Here is a 25,154-nt window from a genome sequence, read left to right as displayed (position 1 = left end):
AATTGTCTGGTATTTCTTTCAGTGTTTTTTCTGTGCATAGCCTTTCAAGTGTCACATTTTAAACTTGATTTATCTAGAATCTCACCAAAGATGATGTTTCTTAGACACAACCCAAATTAGGTATCCTGATTGTTGAAAATGTAACTTAAAAAAATGTAACATGAACCTTTATATATAGGCATATAGGGCATTATGTAACTAAGAGTATTAACTTACCAAAGATAAATTTTGTTTCTATGAAGTAATTTTATGTATGTACCTGTATTCTCCCAGCCTTCTGCCCTATCTTTTCGGGGACATGGGGCCAGAATTAATACAATTTTATTTAAGTTTCAGTTTAGAGTCAGCTATAAATATTTTGGTTTGGGTTTGCCTCAAGCCAAAAATGTGTTGTAACTACTTGGTTTGAACCAGATATTTGGAATTATTTTCTTGTTAAGGTTTTATAAACTAAAGTTTCTAGGGCCATTAAATGATAGTTAATTTTGGATTTTGTTTGCCTCTGAAAACACTGCTCCTCAAAACACTGCTCCTCAAAATTTATTAGTGTGAATTCTAATATATACAAATGCTACTCGATTATCTCTGGAGAGAATCAGAAGCCCTGGCCTTCATGAAATCGGTTTTCTAAAAGAGAAGAGTGCCCATTAGATAACCAAAAAAAGTGTTAACTGCTAAAAGTGAGATCAGTGGACAGGGTCTTTGCTAGACTCCTATGCTGCTGTGCTACATGGAAGAAATGCACACTTTTATAGTATCTATAGAATGTTAGGATTATATATTCTAACTTTAGGGTTACATATTCATGCATATTCATTTTGGAATATGTGGTCCTAACAGATACTGTAGAATGGTTTGTACAAGACCAACCGAAACTAGGCTCAAGTACAATATTGCTGCTTCTGGCTCTGCACTCAAAGTGTGGGGCCTGCTTGGGATTCTCTCTCCCTCTCTCTCTGCCCCTCCCCTGCTTGCACTCGCGCACACGTGCGCATATACACTCTCTCTCTCTGTAAATAAACTTAAAATTTTTTTCCATTTGTAGTTATTTTGCTAGTAGTGTACCATCCCACTATAACTTTAATTCATCAACCAATAACTCTGAACAATAGAAGTTTCCTTTGTAAGCACTGTTCTTTCTCACCGACTTTACCCCAGTAAAACACAAAGTATAGTAAATGCAGATTGGTTCTCAGTACAGACATTAATTTAAACTCTTCTCTGATTGTAATTTATCACTTAATTGTAGATTAAGGTAGTTCATTTACTCAATATCAGCTATAATAAATAGCAATGATAAAATAACCAACTTCTTTTCAAAATTGAATGCAATTCTGAAATCTCAAGGGAGGTCATGGATTATTTTAAAGGAAATCACTTGAAATAATAAACACTGTCTAAACATAAAACAATCAAGAAACAATATAAACTCATCTAGGCTAAAGAAACAAACAGGAACATTTAATACTAGATTAAAATATCTCCCTGGACAGATTTAAAATGAAGATAAATGCTAAATTGCCTTACAATCCATAGTGCCACTGCTTAACATTTTAGAGCAGTGCTATCCACATGCGTAATTTAAAATTTTCTGGTAACTAGCTATATTTTAAAAGTAAAACAACAAAAACAGTAAAATTAATAATTTTTAATTTAACCCAATATATCAAAATATAGCTTCACGATGTAATCAATAATTGTAACCAAAATTGGTTAATGAGGTGGTCTTCGACATCGGCGTATGGTTTAGACGCACAGCACGTCTCAATTTCTACCAACCACATTTTAAGCGCTCAATAGCCACATATGGCTACCGTATTGGACAGTAGTCTTAGGGGACTTCCATACTAACTGATTCCTTATATTTGTGAATGTGAGAATTTCTTTTACGTTACATTCTCTACGGTGCTTAGAGATATGTGAGGCGTACGATTATTTTGCTCTCCGGTCGGTTGTGATCCAAGACAACACAGCATTAAAAGCATTGAGAAAGAAAGGCAATGGGACACCCGTGCGTCCAGGAGCATGGCCTGGAGGAGGGCCTAAGCCTCTCTGAGCGGTGCCCGGCGGAGAAGCTGCAGATACAGCGTTGGAAACTGGATTTCGAGACAACCCGAGCGGCTGCCTGGAACTCCGTGTCTTTCTCTGGGGCGCCCCCAAACACTGCAGCCGGACAGAGGGCAAGCAGCCTCTGAACCGGACACACGGTCACGCGCCGCCACCGCCCGGGGAGGCCGGCCCCGGGGCTGCAGGGCTGGCCGCCCGGGGCGCCGCCGCCCGACGCCGAGGGGTAGGCGCCGGCGGAGACAGGAGCCCGGGGAGAGAAGGCGGGCTCGCGTCCAGCAGAAGCCTCGCAGGGGCGCGCTCTCGAAGGTGACGGTGACGCAGCGGGCGCGAGGGCGGCAAGGTGGGCGGGGAGCAGCGGCGCGCACCGCCCCTCGGAGAGGCGGGCGCCACGGTTCCGGAGGGCGGGGGCGAGGCGGGGCGCGCCCGGGAGTCGGATCGCTGGCCGCCGGTTTCGATTAGTGCACGGAGCTGCGGCGGCGGAGCAGGGTGCGGAGCTGCGCGGCCCGGGGTCCCGCGGCGAGGCGGCGGGGCGTTGGCATCTGGGGCGCAGGCGCTCAAGGACCGGCCGGCAGCCGTGAGGGTGTGGAGAGGCGAGCCGGAGCGCGGAGGCCACTGCCGCTCTGACCACGGAGCCCGGCCACCGCAGCGCCCGCAGCCGCGAGCGCGCCCAGGGCAGCGAGCGAACGAGTGCGTGCGGGCGGGGCGCGCAGGCCCTGCCCGCCCCTTCCGTCCCCACCCCCCTCCGCCCCTTCCTCTCCCCACCTTCCTCTCCCCTCCAGCGCCCCCGCGCCGGGCGCCCACCCTGTCCTCCGGCGGGAGCGCGGTCCGCGGCGGCGGCCGGAGCGGGCCGGGCCGGGCCGGGGGATGGCGCTGCTGGACCTGGCCCTGGAGGGAATGGCCGTCTTCGGGTTCGTCCTCTTCTTGGTGCTGTGGCTGATGCATTTCATGGCCATCATCTACACGTGAGTGAGGGGCAGTAGGAGAAGCCCTTGGCGCGGGGGTCAGGGCCTCCGGGTGGGAGAGTGGGAGGCATTGCGCTTTGGAGAGGATTGGGCTCGGGTGGGAGTGGAGAAAGCTAATTCTCAGACTGTTACTCCATTCCCTCTCACCTTGGACCAGCTGGGGCGGGGGTCCTTGAGGGGGGAAAGTGGTGAGTGAGGGGGTTTGCTGGGCTGCGGGCGACTGCACGGCCTGGGGAAAGGAGACTATGATCTTTCTATGTGTCGGCGGAACGTTGCTTGCTTGGTTTCATTGTGTTGGGGCTTCGTTTGATTTTTCATCTGGGCCAAATATAGTGTGTTGTGCTGTAGTTGTTTTTTCGAGCTGGACGACATTTCTGTTATGATGATGATCATTTTCACTCTTCTGGGAGCTGTACACAGCTACCCCGAGACCTCCCTGTGGATTTTTCTTCTTCCTGGATGCCTTTAGATAGGTGTGGAGCACCTGTCCACCTTGAAAAATATCCACCAAACCTCCGGGCTGACGTTACAGCCTAGAGTCATGTCAGCTTGTGTATTTCATTGTAGTTTTCTTTCCTTTTTTCCATTTCCTTACATAGAGTCTTATTTAAATTTGTCTCCCCCCTCCCGACCTTTTTCATTATTAATTTAACAACTACATCTTGAGTCCTTACTAGATGCCATTCACTGGGGACACAGTGGTGAGCAGGACAACATTCCTGTCCTCATAGAGCTTACATTCTGGAAAGGAGAGGCAGATAATAATTCAAATAGGGTTATTTCACATAGTGATAAAGTCTGAATGATATAAAATAGGGTAGTGGGATGAATAATGATAGAATAATGAGTAATGAATAATGATAGAATAATAATAAACATTCACTTGTTTAAATGTCTTTAAAATGAAATCTGCCTTCCTAAAGAAAGGAAAGAATTACAGAGAGCACATTGCTGATACAGATTCACTGGCATTTTAGCCTGAAAAAAACATGATTATGCATAATCTTTATCACCAACTAGAAGAGGGCGTGTGTCAATAGAGGAGATGGGAAGACTTTTTTCTTTAATGTTTATTTATTTATTTTTGAGAGAGCACAAGCGGGGGAGGGGCAGAGAGAGAGAGAGAGGGAGGGAGAGAATCCCAATCAGGTTCTGGGCTGTCAGTGCAGAGCTGGATGCGGGGCTCTATCCCAAGAGCTGTGAGATCATGACCTGAGCTGAAATCAAGAGTCAGATCCTTAACCTACTGAGCCACCCTGAGATGGGAGGACTTTTAAGAAATTTGTTACTCACCCCCCCCACCCCGCTTTTTACTCTAGAAAAAAATGTGCTTTTCCTTTTGGAAATTTTGCATTTTATCAGGATAGGGTGGCATTTCCTGGTACTGGAAAAAGGTGGTACATTGTAGAAAACATACTCCAAAGATATTTATTTGGAGGTGAAAAAAACATACCACTTGGATACTGCTGATCTCAGTTTTTGTAGTTTGTAGCTGATGTCACTGAACACTTTCTGGAGTTCATTTTAAATATATATGAGTTCTTAAAAAGCAATGTTGTTACTATTTTCCAATCATAAAAATTTTAAAAATGCTAACTAAGTAAGAAATTTAGACAGTACAGAGAGGAATAAAGAAAAGTTACACACACCAGAACTTCACCTTGTCAGCCTTTTGTGGCTGTCCTTCCAATTTTGTGTGTGTGTGTGTGTGTGTGTGTGGAGAGAGAAAGAAAGAAGGAACGGGGTGGGGATTGACATAATTATTGTTCTGTAGACTGCTTTTAAAATTTATCTATTTAGTAAAATGCTTTCTGGGAGCTCCTTTTTTACAAGGCACTTTTCTAGGTGCTGGAAATAAGGTTGAAGAACAAGACATCCAGGCTTTGCCCAACCTGCTCACATGGAGTTTCCATGTAAAATGTCATGACCACTTTTTTCCTATTTTAATAAATATCATCTCTGCATCCTTTTAAATAGATTTATGGCATTTTCGTTTATGAGGTACTAATATGTATTCATTGATGGGCATTTAGGTTTCCGATTATCAACATTACAAACAACCCTATGATGAATTCATATGTGTACATCTTTGAGAGGATTTCCTTAGTTTAGGTTCCTGAAAGGAATTATTGGGCCAGGAGCACATTTTAAACTTTGCTACATATTGCCCTATAGGAAGGTTGTATCTATTCGGAGTCCTGGTAACATTGTATTTTGGTCCTCATTTCCCCCTTGCATTTTATCCTGCTCCTCACTGTTTTCTGTTTTTTATTTTCATTCCTTTAATTACTAGTTCTATTGAACATTTTTCATATATTGATATGCTAGTTACATTTAGTTGTAAATTACATACTCATAATCCTTTGTGCTGCAATCTATTGCTGTATTAATCTTTTTTTTAATTTTTTTTTTAAATTTTTTTTTAACGTTTATTTATTTTTGAGACAGAGAGAGACAGAGCATGAAAGGGGGAGGGGCAGAGAGAGAAGGAGACAGAATCGGAAGCAGGCTCCAGGCTCTGAGCCATCAGCCCAGAGCCTGACGCGGGGCTCGAACTCACGGACCGCAGGATCGTGACCTGAGCTGAAGTCGGACGCTTAACCGACTGCGCCACCCAGGCGCCCCTGTATTAATCTTTTTGATACGAAGATTGTTTTTCTGTGATAGGTTGCATTTTTTCCCCCAGCTTTTTTTTTTTTTTTGTCTTTCAACTTTGTACATACGTTTAACGTGGAGGAAAGTATGTGCACCTGTGTTTTGGATTGTCAAGGCCTTTTTTTCTTTTTTTAATGTTTCTGACTTGTGTAATTTTATAGCTATTCCTCCAATTATTATATGGTTAATATCCGTTTTAGTAATTTGAATTCTTTCCTTTTTTTTTTTTTTTTTACATTTTATCATGTAATGTACTCATTATTTTACTTTGTGATATGATGAGATCTAGAGACTTAATTTTAGGTTCACCTAAATATTTAGCCACTTGTCCCAAAATCACTAATTGAATTATTATTTGATTATACCACAGTTTTGAAATACTGTCTTTATTATAGACTAAAATTCTTCTGTATTCTTGCATGTTTCAAGATTCCCAGTGCTGTTTCATCGATCTGTTCTTACTAGTATCCGCTATTTTTTTAAGATTTTTTAAATTTTTATTTTTAAGTAATCTCTATACCCAGTGAGGGGCTCGAACTCACAGCCCCAAGATCGAGAGCGAAATGCTCCACCCGCTGAGCCAGCCAGGCACCCCTCCACTGTTTTAATTAATGAAGTTTTATTACCTCATTACTGGTGAGGAAAGCCCCTTATTCTTTTGCAAACTTTATTGGATTTTATGCATTTTTACTTAAAGATATACTTTAAGATTTTTTCCCAAGCCCTAAGTAACCTTGTTTTTCAATTGGAATGATTAAAATATTATTTTTAATTGGAAGTATTAAATTTGCAGCTCAATTTGGAGAAAATTGACTTCTTTCAAGATAGGAGTATGATATATCCCCTTCCCTCTATAATATATACATAATGATAAAATCGCACTTTTTTAATTAAAACAAACATGAGAAATGTAGCTTAATATTCTAAGTAACCCATGGTGTTAGACTTGAGACAAGTCTACAATTGTTGTAAGTTATTTATTTTGTGCTTAATGATACACAGTAAAGTTTTCTTTAAATACTTTCAGTTAGTGCATTTAGCTTCATTAAAATACCATAGAGAGGCTTTGTATTTATTTTCTCATGCCCTACATAGTTACCTTTGTGACTTCCAGTAACAAGATCCTGAAAATAGAATGAAAAAAATGCAATTAGTTTATAACATTATAATGAATAGTTCATTCATTAAAGGAATTTTAAGAATACCTTTTTGAAATGAGTAACTCAACATAGAGCAAATAGTCAGCAGCTTAATTTATTTTTTTTAAACCGTTCTTTTTTTTAAAGTTTATTTATTAATTTTGAGAGAGAGAGAGAATCCCAAGCAGGCTCCATGCTGTCAGAGCAGAGCCAGAAGTGGGGCTCAAATTCACAAACTGAGATCATCATCTGAGTCAAAATCCAGAATCTTAATCCAGATGCTTAACCGACTGAGCCACCCAGGCAACTGCTTTATTTCTGTATAAATTAAATCTTACCTCCCCCCCCCCTTTTTTTTTTTTTGCTAAGTTCTTTCTTCTGGTGCCACCTTCAAAATTACTTACTGATTTGATTTGATCCCTTTCTTATTGTAATAAGGATACTTCCTGGTTTGAATTGTTTTCAAGCAAAGCACTAAGGTTTGTTCCCCTACCCCTTTTTCTACTGTACTTAGTAAAATTGCAAACTTAATATCAACATTTTGACAAGGAAAGCTAAAGAACATTGGCAACAATATTTTGGTTAAGATGTGCTAATATTCTGTATTTTATTGAATAATATGTTTTCTGAATGCATGTTCTGTGTCCTCTAGAATCCTTTTTGAAACAAGGTAAAGTATACATATTAAAATAAGCAGATATTGAGACTCTTCTAAAATGTGTGTGCTCATTGGGGCGCCTGGGTGGCTCAGTCGGTTGTGCGTCTGACTTCAGCTCAGGTCATGATCCCACGGTTCGTGGGTTCGCGCCCTGCATTGAGCTTTGTGCAGACAGCTCAAAGCCTGGAACCTGCTTCTGATTCTGTGTCTCCCTCTCTCTCTGCCCCTCCCCTGCTCACACACTGTCTCTCTCTGTCTCTCAAAAATAAATAAATGTAAAAAAAAAAAATTTACAAAATTTGTGTGCTAGCAACTGATGGAAATGGATCCTATTTCAAAAACTTATATGGCTCTGGTTGTCACATTAAAGAGATTAATCATGGACACCTAATTGTCAAAAACATTTAAGTCATACAGATACTATAGGAAAATGGCTGAGAAAAGCTATAAAACTTTTTAAAAACCAACTGTTTCTTTTTTTAAATCAAATACAATGTGCAATGGTATCTAGTTAATTTAGATTCAGTGTTCTATTGAATTGTGTCTTCTTAGAGACAGAGCGAAGTATTAAAAAAATGGAGCTCAGGCTGGCTCAGTCTGTAGAGCCTGTGATTCTTGATGTGAGGGCCATGAGTTCAAACCCCACATTGGGTGTAAGATTACTAAAAAAAGGGTAAATAAACAACAACAACAAAAAAATAGAGATCAGTGTGATTAATACAGTGAGCAATTCTTGCTCAGATTATTTGTTAAGATTTCACAGATGTCTTACAATTCTTATAAGCCTGCAATTTAACATAATTGAGATAATTTGTAAACTAGAGAGCCATTCTTTTTAATATTTCAAAATGATCTCTGTTCACTGGTATCTCTATCAGTATACTACTGCTTTGCTCTTTTCCAATTTTAATATTGAACTGATACTTAGTCATTTCATGATATATTCTAGATGGCACACGTTTCCGGGATTACTGCCTATAATGCTCAAGATAAAATTCAGATTAGAGCACTGAAAATCAGGGCTCTTAGTCCCAAGACTTTTTTTTCCCTAAGTGACCTTTATGAGTTTTTCCTTTTTTGAGATCTAATGTGGTTTGATAGCTTGGGGGCTGCGATGAAATCTTTTAAAAAGTCTGGAAGCAGCCATTTTCTTCTCTTTTTAGCCCTTGGGAGCCATATTGCTGGATGATAAGGGTATCTGAGCGAGGCACCTTGCCTTTTTTCCTCTATCTCCCTTCTTTTTCTCTTCTCTCCCCCCCGCATTCCCATTTTCCCTCTGCTTGGATTATCTTTTTTTTTTTTTTTGGTCCTCTGTATGTAATGTCCTAATGATTAGTGCTAGGCTTTATCGTTTAATTGACTGGAGGTGCCAGGCTAGTGTAGAAATACTCCTTGTACCTGTAAATATTAACTGCCCTCTAGTAAAGCAGAGGTCTTTTCCCTGGAGGTTTCCTTCCAGTTCATTCTACTTTTTTCTAACCTATTTAGCACAACAACTTCTATACCTGCTGCGTAGTTTTTGAATGGAATTTAAATACTCATTGTATCAGGATGTCTGTGGTCAACCACCTGTCAGAAATGAATTGTTTTTAATGTAAATTTTAGCACTTTAAATGTTATTTTTAGATAGTATGGCCTTTGCCTTAAATTCATTAATACGTTGGCGTTCTGAGCCTTAGTGAAATGTGAATTGAGAGCTTCTTGTTTGGGTTCAGTTCTGAGATACACTTGGACTTTGGCCACATGTTGATCAGGTAGGGTCACTGCTGCCAGGACCACTTTGGGTGCCCCTTTAACCTGAGCCTGGGAAGATACCAAATTGGACTATAGTGTGATAGCTTTAAAAAGCAAAATGACCATTGTAATTCAGTGTTAATATTCAGTGATGGTTCTGTTGATTCATCAACCCTCCCTCTTCCTACGTGATTAGTGCAGTACCCCTGATCTCTATTCTAGATTATTGTAACTATCTCTATTCACTGGTATCGCTTCCAACAGCCTTGCTCCCTTTTTACTTTACTTTTCTTACTGTTGCCTTATCCTCCTGGGGCACTAATCTTAGATCATGTGCTTAAAATTTTACTATGATTCCCTATTGCCTTCACGTTAAAATTCAGGCTCTTTAACAAGACATGCATAGTTCTTTAGGAGCTGAGCCCTGTACTTGTTTCTTCAGCAACATTGAATTACTGACATTCCCCTGATTATGCAATGTGTTTTCTTTAGAATTCTCCTTCCTTATGCCCCTTTTTTCCCCCTCCTTTTTTGTTTAACTAACTTCTACTCATTCAAGTCTATTTAGACTTTAGCTTTTTACTGGGTTACGCGCCCCCCTTCTATCCTTCTTTAGTACCTAGATTTTACCCATCTAAATTGTAAATGTGTGTTCAGTTGTCTCTTTTCCCAATTAGATTGTAAGCTTTTGAGGGTAGGGATAGTGTCTTATTTACTCTTCCGTCTCCAGTGTGTACTAGGCACTCAATTATTGCTGGTTGAATGAATGATCTTTGAATTTTTTCCAGTAGTGATGGTGGATTTACATTCATTAGTTCAGTATCATTTGGCCATTGTGATCTGAGGTAGATGGTCAGATTTGGGGATGCTTTCAGTGGTCATGGACTCTGATGAAATGTATTGGACCGAACGGAATCTTTATTTCCCTATTTCTAATTAATTGCACATTAAAATAGAAACAAGACTCTATTAACTTACAGATCTGAGTCTCCTCCCCAAGGTTTTCCTATGGGAATGCCTGTCTTGTCATAAATAATCTTTACCCTTAGATCTGGCCTTCAGGGGATGCCGAACCCAGTGCTTTCCTGAGTTGGTTGACATGCAGATCATTAAGTGTCCCCCACTTTTCCTCCATCCACAGAATTTTATTTTATAAACAGAACAGTTTAATTTAAACATCACATTCTGCTTTAGGGAATTTTCTGGAAGACCATTGAGACAGTTTTGATTTGAAAACAGCTTGAGTGGATGCTATATTTGAGGGTCTCCTGTGTTTTTGAGCACTGTGTGCTGGGCTCATAGTCTGTTGGGTGCCTGTCTTACTTAGTTGTTATTAGCAAAATACCATGCCCTGTCCATCTCCCATACACTAGGGCTAACTTGTCACCAAAGGATTAGTGAGTTGGGGTTTTTTGGGGGGAGGGAATGGTAAAATTAATAAAGATCTTATTTGTTTTCAATGGTAATGGAATTTTTCGTATTCTCTAGTATGTAATTAAAGTCTACTGTCCAGTGGAAATAGTTTGTGTTTTCCCATAAATCTAACTCACTATTGGTTATTTTGTGTCCTCTGGGGAATCTTCTGTCTGCAGAGTTCAGGTTGCACCAGAAGGTGTGCTTTGTGTTGCTGAAGAAGCCCATTTTGATGCAGTGCAATTTTTTAAAAGTTAAGTGGTATCTAGAAGTAACATTAGTCATGACACCTAGTGATCATAAACACACAGTAACAGCCTTCCAGGGCACAGGCAGAAGTAACAACAACAGAAGCCTTTAATCATTGGAAATTGCAGGCATGGACTATGTGAAGTAGGGGACCTGCTGATATAGCAGTCAGCCTAATTTTACATGAAATATTAACAGGCTTGGTGGCATGGAACAGAGGAGATGAATTCCGAGAGTCAGATAAATCGGTTCAACTGAGCCACCCAGCAGAACTATTAAAAAAAGCGCTGTTGGGGGCGCCTGGGTGGCTCAGTCGGTTGAGCGTCCCGACTTCGGCTCAGGTCATGATCTCACAGCTCGTGAGTTCGAGCACCGCGACGGCTCTGTGCTGACAGCTCAGAGCCTGGAGCCCGCTTCGGATTCTGTGTCTCCCCATCTCTCTGCCCCTCCCCTGCTCATGCTCTGTCTCTGTCTCAAAAATAAATAAAAACATTAAAAAAAAAAAAGCGCTGTTGGGGTGGGGGTGGGGGGCTGTTAAGCAAGGTGAACTTTGCCCTCGAGGAATCCTTACTCCCTTCGAAGCCTTGTGTGAGATTCTTGCTTCACTTCTGGGAGGTGTAGTTCTCTGCATTAAGGTTGCTGCAGAGGCTGCTACCAGCCGACTGAAGGGGAAGAGCAGAGCCTGCCCTCTCTCCAGGGAGTGTCCCTTCATAGCAGGCTTCCCTCCTGCTCAAAATGCAATCAGAATATGAAACTGTAAAATAAGCCATTTAAAGTGGTACACACTAGGGGCGCCTGGGTGGTGGCTCAACTCTTGATCTCGGCTCAGGTCATGATCTTGCAGTTCGCAGTTTGTGAGATTGAGCCCCGCCTTGGGTTCTGTGCCGACAGTGTGGAGCCTGCTTGGGATTCTCCTTCTCCCCCTGCCCCAAATAAACAAACATTTTTTTAAGTGGTACGCACTATTAAATAAAAAAATTTATGAGAAAGGGAAAGCAGGGAGGGGAATTAAAAGATTAGAAGGCTTGGGGCGCCTGGGTGGCTCAGTCGGTTAAGCGGCCGACTTCGGCTCAGGTCATGATCTCACGGTCCGTGAGTTTGAGTCCCGCGTCGGGCTCTGTGCTGCCAGCTCAGAGCCTGGAGCCTGTTTCAGGTTCTGTGTCTCCCTCTATCTGACCCTCCCCCGTTTATGCTCTGTCTCTCTCTGTCTCAAAAATAAATAAACGTTAAAAAAAAAAAAAAAAAAAGATTAGAAGGCTCAAACGATAAGCCAAAATGGCAAAAAAGAGTAACAGTTTTAGAGATGAGCTGTTAGGAAACACAAATCATCCAAGATAAAATAAGGCCATCCCATCAGCTTAGAGGTTGAAAACCCTTCTGCAGAGCGGCAGTTGGGATTCATCGAGGTAAAGCTGCTATAAAGTCCACCAGAAACCCTGAATATTTCTTACAGTCACTTGGAGATCTTTGAAGTGTTCTGTGAATAGATGTCCTTCTAGCTCACAGTGGAGGGCAGGACCTGAAGGCCTCTCTCTTTTGACTGTGATTCACCCCTCACGGCTTTTTGGACTTGACTTACACTGAGGAAGCAGCCCAGCCCGGGTACCCATACTCCTGTCCCCTGTGTTCTGTCCCTTGTCCCGCTGCTGGCAGGTACAGCCCTGCAGCAGCTGGCCATGAGCACCTCCTCCCCCCTGCCCTTGAGAGTGACGTGCCTTAATTACATGAATGTGACTTTTGTGACAGAGGGTGACTCCAGCTCCTGACTGAACATTTAATTTAGAAATAATTCCTCGGGAAAATGACACATTGAAGTTTTCCCGTGCTTTCTGTCTCCCCAAAATGGCTCAGTCACGTTCCAGGATGATTTTATTCTTTTAAACATGAAACCAGTCAAAACCATTGACCGGACATAGAGGAGGTCCATTTCCTTTTGTAACCCAGTGTGTTCCTGAAAATGTAATAAAATCAAATTTCTGAAACTCAGATGAACATATATATTAGGGGGGGTGGTTCTGTTTCCATAAAGAACTAAGATTATTATTAAAATCCCAAATTATGGCTCTGCTGGAGCCCGATGCCCGGGACACGCTGCCACTGATTGAGGGCTTTCCAGATGTTCAGGGCTGTGTGGAGGGGCCTCCCTCTGGCCTGGACTGGAGTGCTTAGAAGGCTGCCTTGCAGTGTTTGCTCTGGGGACTGCGCCAGGCGTGGTGATTTAATAGTCTACAGAACAGTCTCTTCTGGACTCCCTCAAAATGTCTCCATTCTAGGAGGCAGTGTGCTTGGATTACATAGTCACTGGGGGTTCCTTTGCTCATGGTGTCTGGCCTTCCCCGCTCCACTCTGAGCGTGGCCACCTCTCCCTCTAGCAGAGAGAGCCAAGTGAAGGGTTCTGTGGCAGCAGAATCCCACATTTTGAGTCAGGCTCTGAGGGTAGAGGAATTCAGAGAAGCCAGGACTGATGCAGCTCCTCTGACCCACTGAGAACCCATCTAATGGTTTAAAGGAAGAGATCAGGCCACTTCAGGGGATAATTGCTGTTAATGTTCCTTAGTTGCATTGCCTTTACACTTTTGGATGATCTCCGCAGAACTTCAGATTTGTTCCTAAATATTGGGTGTAATTTTAACTTGGGATATAATTTTAGCCTAAGAACTGCATATCATTTAAACTTTGTATTAAATGTGTTTTATGCCATGTTTTGACTGTCTCTTTTAACCGTGATTTGGGAATTTTGATGATCCCTTTTTCCCCCTTTAATCTTTCTTAATACACCAGAGTTGTTTTATGTTTTAAAAAAGCGCCTTATAGGGGTGCCTGGCTGGCACTCTCGGTCGGTGGAGTGTGCGAATCTTTGCTCTTGGGGTTGTGAATTCGAGCCCCACATTGGTGTAGAGACTAGTTAAAAATAAAAGCCTTTAAAAAATAAAAAAAAAATTTTAAACCCAACGTAATAGCTTAATATTTAAGTACCTATCAAAGAATCTTTAAATATGTGAATTTCCAGTTCTTCCATTGTGGTGTATAAGCCTCATCAATGTTTGTCATCTCTAATCTCCTACTAGAACTATGGTAATTCAGAGAAGTTACATTTGGTGGAAAACGTCCTTAAAATTAGCAGCTTTAAAAAAATGATCAATATTAGCTATCATTGAATGTTTACTTGTGGCTTAATTGCCTCTGTTTCTTACAACTACTTTGAGGTACGTACTAATTAATTATACACACTTTAAAAAAATTTGAGATAAAGAAGTGATTTACCCAAGGATTACTCAGCTAATTATCTGTGAAGCTGGTATAGAAATCCAGGAGAACCTCCTCCACCCCAGGCTCTTAAACCAGTATGCTGTCTGTAGGGCTGTGGATAACCTAAAAATAACCCCGGAAGTAATCTGCAAGGATAGAGTGTTAGTATGGGAATTTCTTCAGTTGCTGTGAATCTTGCTTCTGATAACTGGCAACATTGAGACTCGTGTGGAGAGAGCCCTACTGCTTTCCTGCAGCTCTTCCCCATTCTCACACTGTTTGAGCTACTTCGTGGGCTACTTGTTTTCAGCCCATCCTGTAACTAGCTGCTGATCTTCCTGATTTTCCTGAGCTTTCTTCTCTCCTTACAGGAAATCTAGTCTTCCTAGGTCCATGGTTCTCAGCTTTGACTGCACTTGGGAGTCACCAGGGGAGGCCTAAAAAAAAAAAAAAAAAAAAAAAATTACAGTCAGTTAAGCCTCTCACTCTAAATTTCGGTTCAGGTCATGATCTCACGGCTCATGGGATCAAGCCCTGCCTTGGGCTCTGTGCTGACAGTGTAGAGCCAGCTTGGGGCTCCTTCTCTCTCTCTCTCTCTCTCTCTCTCAAAAATAAATAAATAAACTTTTTTTTTTTTTTTTTTTTTTTTTTTTTTTTTTTTTTAAGTACTGCTTGCCTAGGTCTCAGCCCTAGACATTCTGATCTAACTGGTCTGGGCATCAGGATTTTTTTTAACTCCCCAGGTGATTTTCATGTGCAGTTAAGGTTGAGAACAGGTGCCCTAGGCTGTTCATCCACAGTTGTGGCCCTCACCTGTTATCTCTTGGTTTTATTGAATCCTCCATGTAGCCAGAACTCAAGTTCATCACTTCATCATCTTGCCCCTTGCCTTCCCTCCTATCAGTCTGCCTTGTTATCCTGAACCCATCTCATAATTTATAGCTTCTCAACTTTCAAAATCCTGCAGAGGGTAATCTCACAGCCATGTGGGTTAGTACTACTACACATTCATGGTCTCAGATCTCAGCTAAGCCTTCAGTGCTCTCTGGCACTGCCTTGTTTCTTTATTTAGCCTAGGTCACCCATTACTGGCGGAATCTCTTCTAAATCTTCACTATCCTGCCTTCCGTCTTGTCAGCTTTTCTTCACTCCTGCTCCACACTGTGGTGCCTGTCGTGCTATGCCATTTTCTCTGTCTTTACCTTTGACTAGCTCTTCCCCTTACTCTGTATACTCAAGTATTTAAAAATATTTTCCCCCAAATTAAACTGAAAAACCTTTTTCCATCTAGTTACTCTTGCCCTTTTACTCACTGTCAGGTTTCATGAGAAATTAGTGTTTATTCCGTTACCACATTGCACTTTTCATTCCTTTGCATCCATTCCTTTGCTTCATTCCTTTGCTTCCTTTTCATTCCATGCTCCCCCCTCCCCATGCACAGTGCTCCAGAGGCAGCAGATCCACACAGTGAGGTGGACATTTCAGTTCTTGCCTTCACCTCTCAGCTGCATTCAATGTTGCTCTTCCTTGAACCCTTTCAGAAAGAAAACAGCCAAATAAAGCCGTCTTTAATAAATCCTTTCTTCCTGCCTTTCTGCGTCTTGGCTTACTCCCTCCTGGTCTCCTGCATGTATTATTGGCTCTATGTCAGTTACATTGATTTGTGGCCACCTGCTAATGGCATGCTTTACCCGGGAGAGCCTATGTAGTCAACAAACTCTGGATGGCTCCATATTTCTCTCTCTAGACTAACCTGACCTTCTGAGCTCTGTATATATATTTCTTTATTCTTATCTAGTCAATATTTTTTAAACTTGAGAACATACTGTTGTTTATCCTTATTTTGCCGGAGCCTGGAGAATTTATAGTCTACAGCAGTGTGGTTCACTGCTGGCCTGCATCAGAATCATTTGGATGCTTATAAAAATACAGATTCTTAGGCTCTGCAACCAGTCCATTAAGTTGTGATTTTCACCTGTGGGCATTATGTATACAAATATTGAGAAACGCTGGTCTCCTGGTCTGGAAATTGTATCAAAGCAGTAGCTGGAGCAGTTGGAGGGCTTAGCTTCTTTGTTTTCCGTGTTGCAGGAGTCACTAAGCTTCTTTACCTGATGTCTAGTATGTTAAAAACCATTGTTTCCTATATTTTGTCTGATTTTTTTATGCTTATTTATTTATTTTGAGAGAAAAAGTAGGGGAGGGACAGAGAGAGAGACGGAGGGAAGGGAAGGAGGGAGCAAATTCCAAGCAGGCTCCATGCTCAGTGCAGAGCCCAACATAGGACTTATCTCATGACTGTGAGATCTTGAACTGAGCCAAAATTAAGAGTCGGAGGCTTAACCGACTGAGCCACCCAGGCACCCTGATTTTGTCTGATTTTTAAAAAGTTGTTTCAGGTGGGCAAGCAAATTGGGTCCCTGTTTCTTCATCTTGTCCAAAAGTTTAAGTTTAGGGGGTGGGGTGGGGTTTAGGTCAAGTTTTTTGATACTTTTGTAAGGACAGAGACAAGGCTGTATTAGCCCCAAATTGGAAATAACCCAAATGCCCATCAACGGAAAGTAGCTAAATAAAGTGTGGTATGTTAATATAAGGAATACATGTTGTAATGAAAATGCATGAACTATAACTAAATGTAACAACAAGGATGAATCTCACAAACATATGAAGTCAAAGAGGCCAGACACAAATGAGTACATCCTATGGGATTCCATTTAGATAACATTTTAATACTGGCAAAATTAGCCTATGGTGTTGGAAGTGAGGACAGTGGTTACCCTTGAGGGCGAAGGTAGTTAGTAGATGGGGACATGCAAAGCCTTCTGGGGTTCTGGTAATCCTGTTTCCTGATCCTGGGTACTGGTTACATGGGTGTTTCGCTCTGAGAAAATTCATTGAGCTGTATACTTATTTATATGTGACTTCACTGTATGTGTGTCATGCATCAATAAAAAGTACTCTCCTCCACCCTCTAAAAGAAGGACAAGGTCGCAAACAAAATGCGTGATGGGAAGGTAGAACTGGATTCCCAGTGTAGAACCTGAAAGTGAGAAAGAACTGTGCAAAGGATCCTGACAGAAGGCAGGTCACCTGCTCCAGGCCACAGGTGGAAATGCATACCCGTGATCGATCCTGTGCAATGTGTGGATGCAGTAGGCTCAAGTTCAATTCTAAGTGATACAGAAACCCTGCCCTGAGATACCAAAGTAAAAACTGGTTTGAAACCAGGAAACCTTGTAGACCCTGTCAGAGCCACCCCACTTGGAAGACTCTACCACTTGGGCCACTTTTGAGACTCCAGGCAAATTGGCTGTTGATCATGTTTTGAAAGCTACAGATTGGTTTACAATACACTGGCCAAGGCCAAGGCACCCGCCAGCATCATTTCTCTGTGTGTCAGGCAAAGTTAATAGATTTCTTGCTTTAGGACATAGCTTGGTTGACCGTAAGAGTATTATATGAAGAACTTCCATATATGTGCAATTCCCCCATTAGACTGCAGCTCCTTGACAGTAGGGAATTTGCCTGTCCATCACTGTATCTCCAGCACACAGGATAATGCATAGTATACATTTGGGGTTCAAAAATGATTGTTTAAAAAAGGGATTAGGGGCGCCTGGGTGGCTCAGTCGGTTGGGCGGCCAGCTTCAGCTCAGGTCATGATCTCGCGGTCTGTGAGTTCGAGCCCCGCGTCGGGCTCTGTGCTGACAGCTCAGAGCCTGGAGCCTGTTTCAGATTCTGTGTCTCCCTCTCTCTGACCCTCCCCTGTTCATTCTCTGTCTCTCTCTGTCTAAAAATAAATAAACGTTAAAAAAAATTTTTTTAATAAAAAAATAAAATAAAATTAAAAAAAGGGATTATTTGGTAAGGGGATGCTAAGTAGTTGTAGAGCACCACTGTGTGCTCATCATAGTGCTGTGTGATTTTGTGTGTGACTTCATGGATATTCTTTTATTGTTTTTGCTAAACATTTCAAGCAATTTGTAACAAGGGGCTTTGTCAGTTGTGTTACATAAATTGAAACTGTATTCTCCAGAGTAGGATTCTTGTATCCTAGGGTATGCTCCACAAGAGGACTCAGTGGGATATGGAAAGAAAATATTGGGGGATGGAGGGAGGAGAGATGGATGTGGGGGAAAACACAAAAGACCTTTTTTTAAAGGTCCTGTGATATCGTTGGGAGTTCGAGTTATTTTTGAGTAGAAATTTCAGATCTAGTATTTACCAGTTGTCTTCATCATAAGCCTGGAGAGGACTTCATTGTTGTTTGGTGAGTCAGAATGAGTCTGATAAAATACTGCATTCTTGATATGAAAAGCTCTTCAAAGGATAGGAGGTATATCTATGTTAGTGTTTAAACCAAAATATCTTAATGAAGGAGAATGGGTGGGGGGAATAGGATCACTACTAGACTATTTAACACTGTTTAAGTTATCCTTGTTCTTAATCTAAAGACTTTCTAAATGCAATGAGATAGTGGGCTGGGTTTCTCTGAATTGGTCATGACCTTGTGCGTGTTTTGATAAGCTTAATAGCACTTGAATGATCTTGCAGTGGGAAGAGAATAAAAAATTTCTGGGATTTTAGTCCGCGTTATTTTATCCTCCGTGTCTCAAACTGTTTCATGATTTCAGTGTTTTTGCTTCTCATTCTCTCTGTGCCACATTCTGGATAATTTCCTCAAATCTAGATTCCGTTTGTCCAGTCCTCTCTTAAACTGTATATGCAGTCTTCTGTTTTACCTATCTATTGAGTTTTTATGCCAACAATCATAATTTTTATTTCTAGACATTGCATGTTGTCTTTATATATATGATGGTCTCTCTCAATCTTTCTCTTGGGTTTTGTTCAGCAACACAGGTAGTTTGCGTTACGGGTTCCAAACCTGTGTGGTCAGGTGTTCTCCTGAAAGACTTTCCTTCTTTGAGGGGTGGATCCAAGAAGGCAACATCCCCATCTTCCCTCTGTGGGCCAGCATTTTTCTACTTTGCCTTTCAGGGATTCCATATTATACAAGGTTGTCAGAACAGAGTTCCCATCATTCTTACCTCAGGCTTGTCTCCATCTCTACATCACCTGGGACTAACAGGTGGCCCTGGGGCAAAAGCATCCAACACTCACTCACTCAGAGATTTCTCCTCATTTCTGACCTGAGAGGTTTCCCTTATTTTCTTAACAGTTCAGTCATGTGTTTAAAAACATGCTTTGAGTGCAGTAGTATCAAATATTATAACCATTCTGTAAGAATGTGTGTGTGTGTGCGCGCGCGCACGCCTGTATGCATGTGTGTTGGCTTGTATATGCATTTTTTAAAAGTCTGGAAAGATGAACAAGAAACTAATATTGCTGAGAATGTAGTGGTAAGAACGTGGCAGATTGGGGACAGGGGCGACAGGGAGACTTCTTTTACGTGAATATTTTAATATCGTCAGTGATTTGAACCATGTGGATACAACTGGTTCAGTCAATTAAATATATAAGTTTTTTTTGTCTCCAGCAGTCTATATGTTCTCTATTGGCTGGGTTTCCTCAGACATCTAATCTGCCATTTTGTTAGATATGGAATAGTGGTCATTTTTGTGGTTATATAAATTTTGGATTATGGTTTTACCTCTGTCCAACCTCTCAATGAACTTGGTAGATGAATATTTTCCAAACTATCTATGGCAAAGGATCAGCTCTTTAAAATTTTTCCAGTCTGGCATGGACTAATACTCTGGTAAACTATAATAAAAATAAATACTGGGGGCGCCTGGGTAGCTCAGTCAGTTGACTGACTCTTGATCGCTGCTCAGGCCTTGATCTCAGGGTTGTCATTTCAAGCCCTGTTTTGGGAGGCTACTAACTACATAGATACATACATACATACATACATACATACATATACATACATACATACTGACCATGTGCTTGGATGGCATGGAAAGGTCAAAGTGCTATAAACATTTCTAAATGCTTCTCTCAATTTCTTCTCATCACAGACCAGTAAAAAGCCACTTTATTCACTGACCATACTGAGCAGCACTGCTGGAAATGGTGCCCCATTATTATCCAGCATTTGGGGACTGTGGATCAGAAATTGGTATCACCTTGTTCTTTAAGAAATCTTTTGTTGGTTTAAATTTTTTTCCATTGTAGGTAAACTGTTTTCTTTCTGTAAAATCTTTTATGGCTTTATCTGAAACATTAGATATTCACTGTGGCACATCCCTGTCTTTAATTAGCTGAGAGTGAGCCCATGGCTAACTGTTCTGGATGATGGTAGTGATGTACTTCCAGAAGTCATTCATAGATTAATTGCGTATTTCATCAAATCCAGGATGCTGGTGTTTTCTTGATCTTCTAGAAGGTTTCATTGGTTGGGTTTCATGCTGTTAATTTAGGACTTCCATCTGACTGCTACCAATCATAAGATGCCACTGATTTCGGAGATGTTAAAATGTGGAAGAACGTGTGTCTTAAAATATCTTGCACGTGGCCCCCTGATTGTTCTAACCTGTAATTACTGTTGAGTGCTTAGAGACGTGCTTATGAGAAGGAGGGAGGAAGACTTTGGTGACCTCCTTTAGAAACATCATCACTCTGCTGACAGGCATCTCTTCTCTTTGTTGTGACACCGTGAACATTAACTGGGGCAAATTCTCTCTTTAATTGGCATGGCTTCCCTCCTCAAGAGCCATGGGATGGGCCAGCACTGAGAACCTTGGCCAACTTATCTGTGAATTGGTGGCAATGGTGTATCTTCCAGTGTCATTACCAGACATTTTTCTCATTATTGAGATTTCAAATTCCCTCTGTTCCATCCCAGCCATTCTGAGCTTGTGAATATTGGGAGTGCTGCTAGTTATCCCATTTTCTTGCTTGCCCTGCTGGTAGCCTAGTGCTTCTTTCAATCATGTGTTATGTGGACTGCTTACTATAGAAATATCTCAGATTTTTCTGGTTACACTTCTCTATTTTTCTGGGGAAGATAGGGATTTCCCTCCCCCCGCCCCCTACAGTTTTTATAGTTTTTGGTCTCTTTTGATGGCTCTTTGGGAGGAAGGGCAGTTAATGTGTAGGCTAACACTATAATTCATTTCTTCACCATGTATTTATTGAATGGCTACTCTTTGCCAAGCATAGTTCTCTAAGCACTGTGAGTACAGCAATAAACAACACTCTTAAGCTCCAGCCTCCATTGGAACATTCATTCTGCTTAGATCTGGTTTTCCTAAACTGGATGCTTACCTGATTACTTTCCTTCATTTTCAGATAACCCTTTAAAAAGATGTCAATTAAAAAAAAATTTAACTTAGAACTTGGTAGTTTCTTGATAGCTTGACGCATACTTTATATAGCACTATTATGTTCTCCAGAAATAACATATATATTATTTGCTTTTCAGCCGATTACACCTCAACAAGAAGGCAACGGACAAACAGCCATATAGCAAGCTCCCAGGTGTGTCTCTTCTGAAACCTTTGAAAGGAGTAGATCCTAACCTAATCAACAACTTGGAGACATTCTTCGAATTGGATTATCCCAAAGTAAGTACAGTCATGTACTCATTAGAAATGGGTGGGATCATGTTTGTTTGGTTTTTGGTGTGTGTGTGCGTGCACACGCTTCTCCCTCATGGTAAACACTTAAAGAGGCATTCTGATACTGTAAAAGGTGAAGGTATTAAACATTCATGGTCATCTCGGCCTCATACAACTTATGCTCTAGTAGCAGCAGTCACAGGACAGAAATGGGGTTGAGGAAGGGAGGGGTGCAGATTCCTTTTTGTAACCGCTTGTCCATCTGAATTTGAAATCTGTGAGTAAACCTCCTGGAACTCGGACATGGTTAAGTGCCTGGCAATTTGAATATAAAAATCTTGTTCCATGAGAGTTGTACGTGAATGACAGGAAGAAGAGGCAGTGAGAAAGAAAAAGCGGCGTTTAATGGTCTGAAATGGGATTCAGGATAGCTAGAAGTAAACATAACCCCCCTGTAAAATGTGGCTTTTGAGCCAAGAATAGGTTGCAGTTAGTGATAACATGGGTCTTCCTCATACCTAATTTCTAATTTCTGTATCTTTCTGAGTTTTAATGCCCAATTGTTTTGTTCCTGTCATTTATCTATACAAGTTGTAGATCTATGAACTCAGCCTAATCCTTCATTGGAGAACTCCCAGTTTTGTTGAGATGAGAGTATTCTTTTTATCTCTTCCTTTTAATATTCCACCTGTAGTTTCTTTTTTTTTTTAAGTTCATTTATTTATTTTGAGAGTGAGAGAGCGTATGAGCGGGAGAAGGGCAAAGAGAGAGGGAGAGAGAGAATCCCAAGCAGGCTCCACACTGTCAGTGTGGACCTTGAGGAGCTCTGTGCGGGTCTCGATCCCACAAACCATGAGGTTAAGGCCTAAGCCCAAATCAAGAGTCAGATGCTTAACCGACTGAGCCGCCCAGGTGCCCCTCTGCCTATAGTTTCTTACGAGAACTTAACTATTCCTTGATTTATGTATTTAGCTTCATCTCAGCTTTTTAAATTGCCTGTTTGAAACACTGCTTTTGGATGTCTCTTTACATGTCTACATGCTTGATTTTAAGTCCATTTGAATTTTCCCTCCATGGTCTCTATTCACTTGCCTCAGTTTTTACCCTCACTGTCTCAGCTTTTCTATAGTTTTTGCCACTTGGAGACTCCTTCCTATTTCTTTAGGACAGTGTAACCCAAGTAATGAGAAGGAAGATAAAATACACACCACACTTCTCGTAGTAACTGGTTTTCATGCTCTTATTTTCTTTCTTTTTGCTCTTATTTTTCTCAGTAGCATCAATGAAAAGAATAGAGAAGACACAGACGTGATAGCCTTAATGCAGCTCTTATTAAGTATGTAGACACGAGTATAATTCAGTTATTTTGTAGTGTTTTTATATTACTGCTTTTAAAGTTTGGAAGTTGAGGTATTTGAAGCTAATTTTAAGCAAAACCATTATGTGTTTTTCTTACAATTTGTGTGTGTTGTGTATTATATATGTATTTAATAATTTTAGAGATCTGAATCACGCATATATTATCTATCCCATAAATTGAATATGTAATTAAAAAAAAATAAGATCTGTACTTGATTTTTTTCCCAACTAGAAGTGCAAAAAGTGGCCTTTAATAAAATTAATTGTAAACTAAGCTTTGCAATAAGGAATATGGAAGGTTTTTTCAGGAATGCCTAGGTGGTTCAGTCAGTTGAGCATCTGACTTCGGCTCAGGTCATGATCTCACATCTTGTGAGTTTGAGCCCCACATCTGGCTTGCTGATGTCAGCGCAGAGCCCGCTTCTAATTCTGTGTCCCCCTTTCTCTGTCCCTCCCCCTTTTGCGCTCTCTCAAAAATAAACGTAAAAATAAAATAAAAATGGAAGGTTTTCAAGCCTCACATTGTATAAATACATGCAGAGAGATTTTTTTTTAATGTTTTTTAAGTTTGTTTATTTAGAGAGAGAGAGTACAAGCAAGGTAGGAACAGAGAGAGAGAGAGAGAGAGAGAGAGAGAATCCCAGGCAGGCTCCGCACCGGCAGTGCAGAGCCTGACGTGGGGCTTGAACCCACGAACTGTGAGATTATGACCCAAGCTGAGACCCAGAGTCTGTCACCTAACCAACTGAGCCACCCAGGTGCAAGAGATTTTTTTAATAAATGAAAGAATATCTTCATTGATTATTACTAAATCTCAGAACAGCTTAGAATCATACATTTATCCTTGTGAAACTTAATGTCACATTTCAATTTTTTAATCCTCATCCTACCCTTTCCCCATTCAACCACTCTCAACTAAGTTATGGAACTTCTGTGTGGCAGCCCTTGTGAGATGATAGTCACAGAATTTAATTGGTTGAGGAAGTTAGTGTGGGCTTTAGTTGTAGAAAGAGTTTCTAAAAATAATCCAGGAACATATGTATCCATTAATTCTGAACATTTGGGGTAAGTCGATAACTGATTTCTTCTTCTGAATGATTTTTCTTTTATTACAATGTGGGATTATCTCAAGAGCTCTTGTTTTTGCTTTTTTCACAAATTATGCCTTTGAGGTATTTAAATTCGTCAAGGAGAAAACTATTTTGATTCTTACTATAAAATGAGGAACTCCAAATGTAAGAGATTGTTTTTTATTACTTTTTCAAAATTTTATTTACTAATTATAAAAGTACTGTTAGCTGTGTAAATCGAAAATTTGTAAAGTGGAGGAAAAGTGTTAAGCACCTGCAGTCTAAAGGAAAATTTGGATCTCACGGCATTTCATTTGCTTTTTATTTTTTAAAGTTTTAAATATTTATTTATTTTTGAGAGACAGAGTGTGAGTGGGGGAGGGGCAGAGAACGAGGGAGACCCAGAACTCCGAGCAGATTCCAGGCTCCAAGTTGTCAGTACAGAGCCCAATGCGGGGCTCAAACCCACGGACCATGAGATCATGACCTAAGCTGAAGTCGGATGCTTAACTGACTGAGCCACCAGGCGCCCCAATTTCGTTTGATTTTTAAAAGACCAAGAGCAATGGCCCATGTTCCACAAGAAACTGAAGTGAAACCACTGATCTCCCACCAATCTGAGTGTGAACAGACAAGTCGCTTGTGTGCCCAAGGAGGCCTGTAATCCTGAAACGAACATTTGTGTGACTGCCAGGCCCAGCAAACTTTACTATTTGCTTTTTGTCGAGTGTGAACACTGTTTTAGAGAAGTATGTCTGGTTTCATCCTGGACCTAAATTTTTCCTCCTGATTTGATTTGGAACATTATAGGTGATTCTAGAAAAAAAAAAGAACATGGTCAGAAATTTAATTTTGGACACGTGCAAGAAAATTTCTTGTTCTGGTACTTGTTCTAAATTTCTAGGTTTAAATTTTGGTGAGACTGTTACTATGTTAATTGTCCTGAAAGATTTTTGTGCTTTACGTGTCTTATCAATTCACTTATTTTGATATTTATTCTTGGCGGGGGGGGCGGGGAATGGAAAAGCCATGTAATTCATTTTCCGCAAATTGAGCACTCGGTGGCAGCAAAGAAG

General features: G+C 41.0%; 2 protein-coding genes across 8 annotated transcripts in view; one reads left to right on the top strand and one right to left on the bottom strand.

Annotated features, from left to right (window-relative positions):
• Window positions 1–2,476: 2,476 nt before the first annotated feature.
• The window catches only part of UGCG (UDP-glucose ceramide glucosyltransferase), a 37,984-nt gene continuing 15,306 nt past the window's right edge, over window positions 2,477–25,154 (top strand). Inside the window, exons 1-2 of the mRNA XM_027034831.2 lie at window positions 2,477–3,029; window positions 21,514–21,655. Of these exons, the coding sequence (XP_026890632.1) occupies window positions 2,932–3,029; window positions 21,514–21,655 (240 nt within the window). The 5' untranslated portion in view covers window positions 2,477–2,931. The remainder of the gene's footprint in view (window positions 3,030–21,513; window positions 21,656–25,154) is intronic.
• SUSD1 (sushi domain containing 1) overlaps window positions 3,631–25,154 on the bottom strand; it is a 286,887-nt gene continuing 265,363 nt past the window's right edge. For 5 of the 7 annotated variants that reach the window (XM_053204793.1, XM_053204795.1, XM_053204794.1 and 2 more), the window contains 2 exons: window positions 6,784–6,808; window positions 3,631–4,246 (listed from right to left, as the gene is read on the bottom strand). In XM_053204793.1, coding sequence (XP_053060768.1) covers window positions 4,108–4,246; window positions 6,784–6,808 — 164 coding nt within the window. In that variant the 3' untranslated portion in view covers window positions 3,631–4,107. Of the gene's footprint in view, window positions 4,247–6,764; window positions 6,809–14,049; window positions 14,564–25,154 lie in introns of those variants that run through there. The other 2 variants (XM_053204790.1, XM_053204792.1) reach the window with 2 other exon arrangements.

This window comes from Acinonyx jubatus, chromosome D4 (genome assembly GCF_027475565.1).
Source record: "Acinonyx jubatus isolate Ajub_Pintada_27869175 chromosome D4, VMU_Ajub_asm_v1.0, whole genome shotgun sequence".
Classification (NCBI taxonomy): Eukaryota; Metazoa; Chordata; class Mammalia; order Carnivora; family Felidae; genus Acinonyx; species Acinonyx jubatus.
This window is presented reverse-complemented; position numbering and strand designations above follow the sequence as displayed.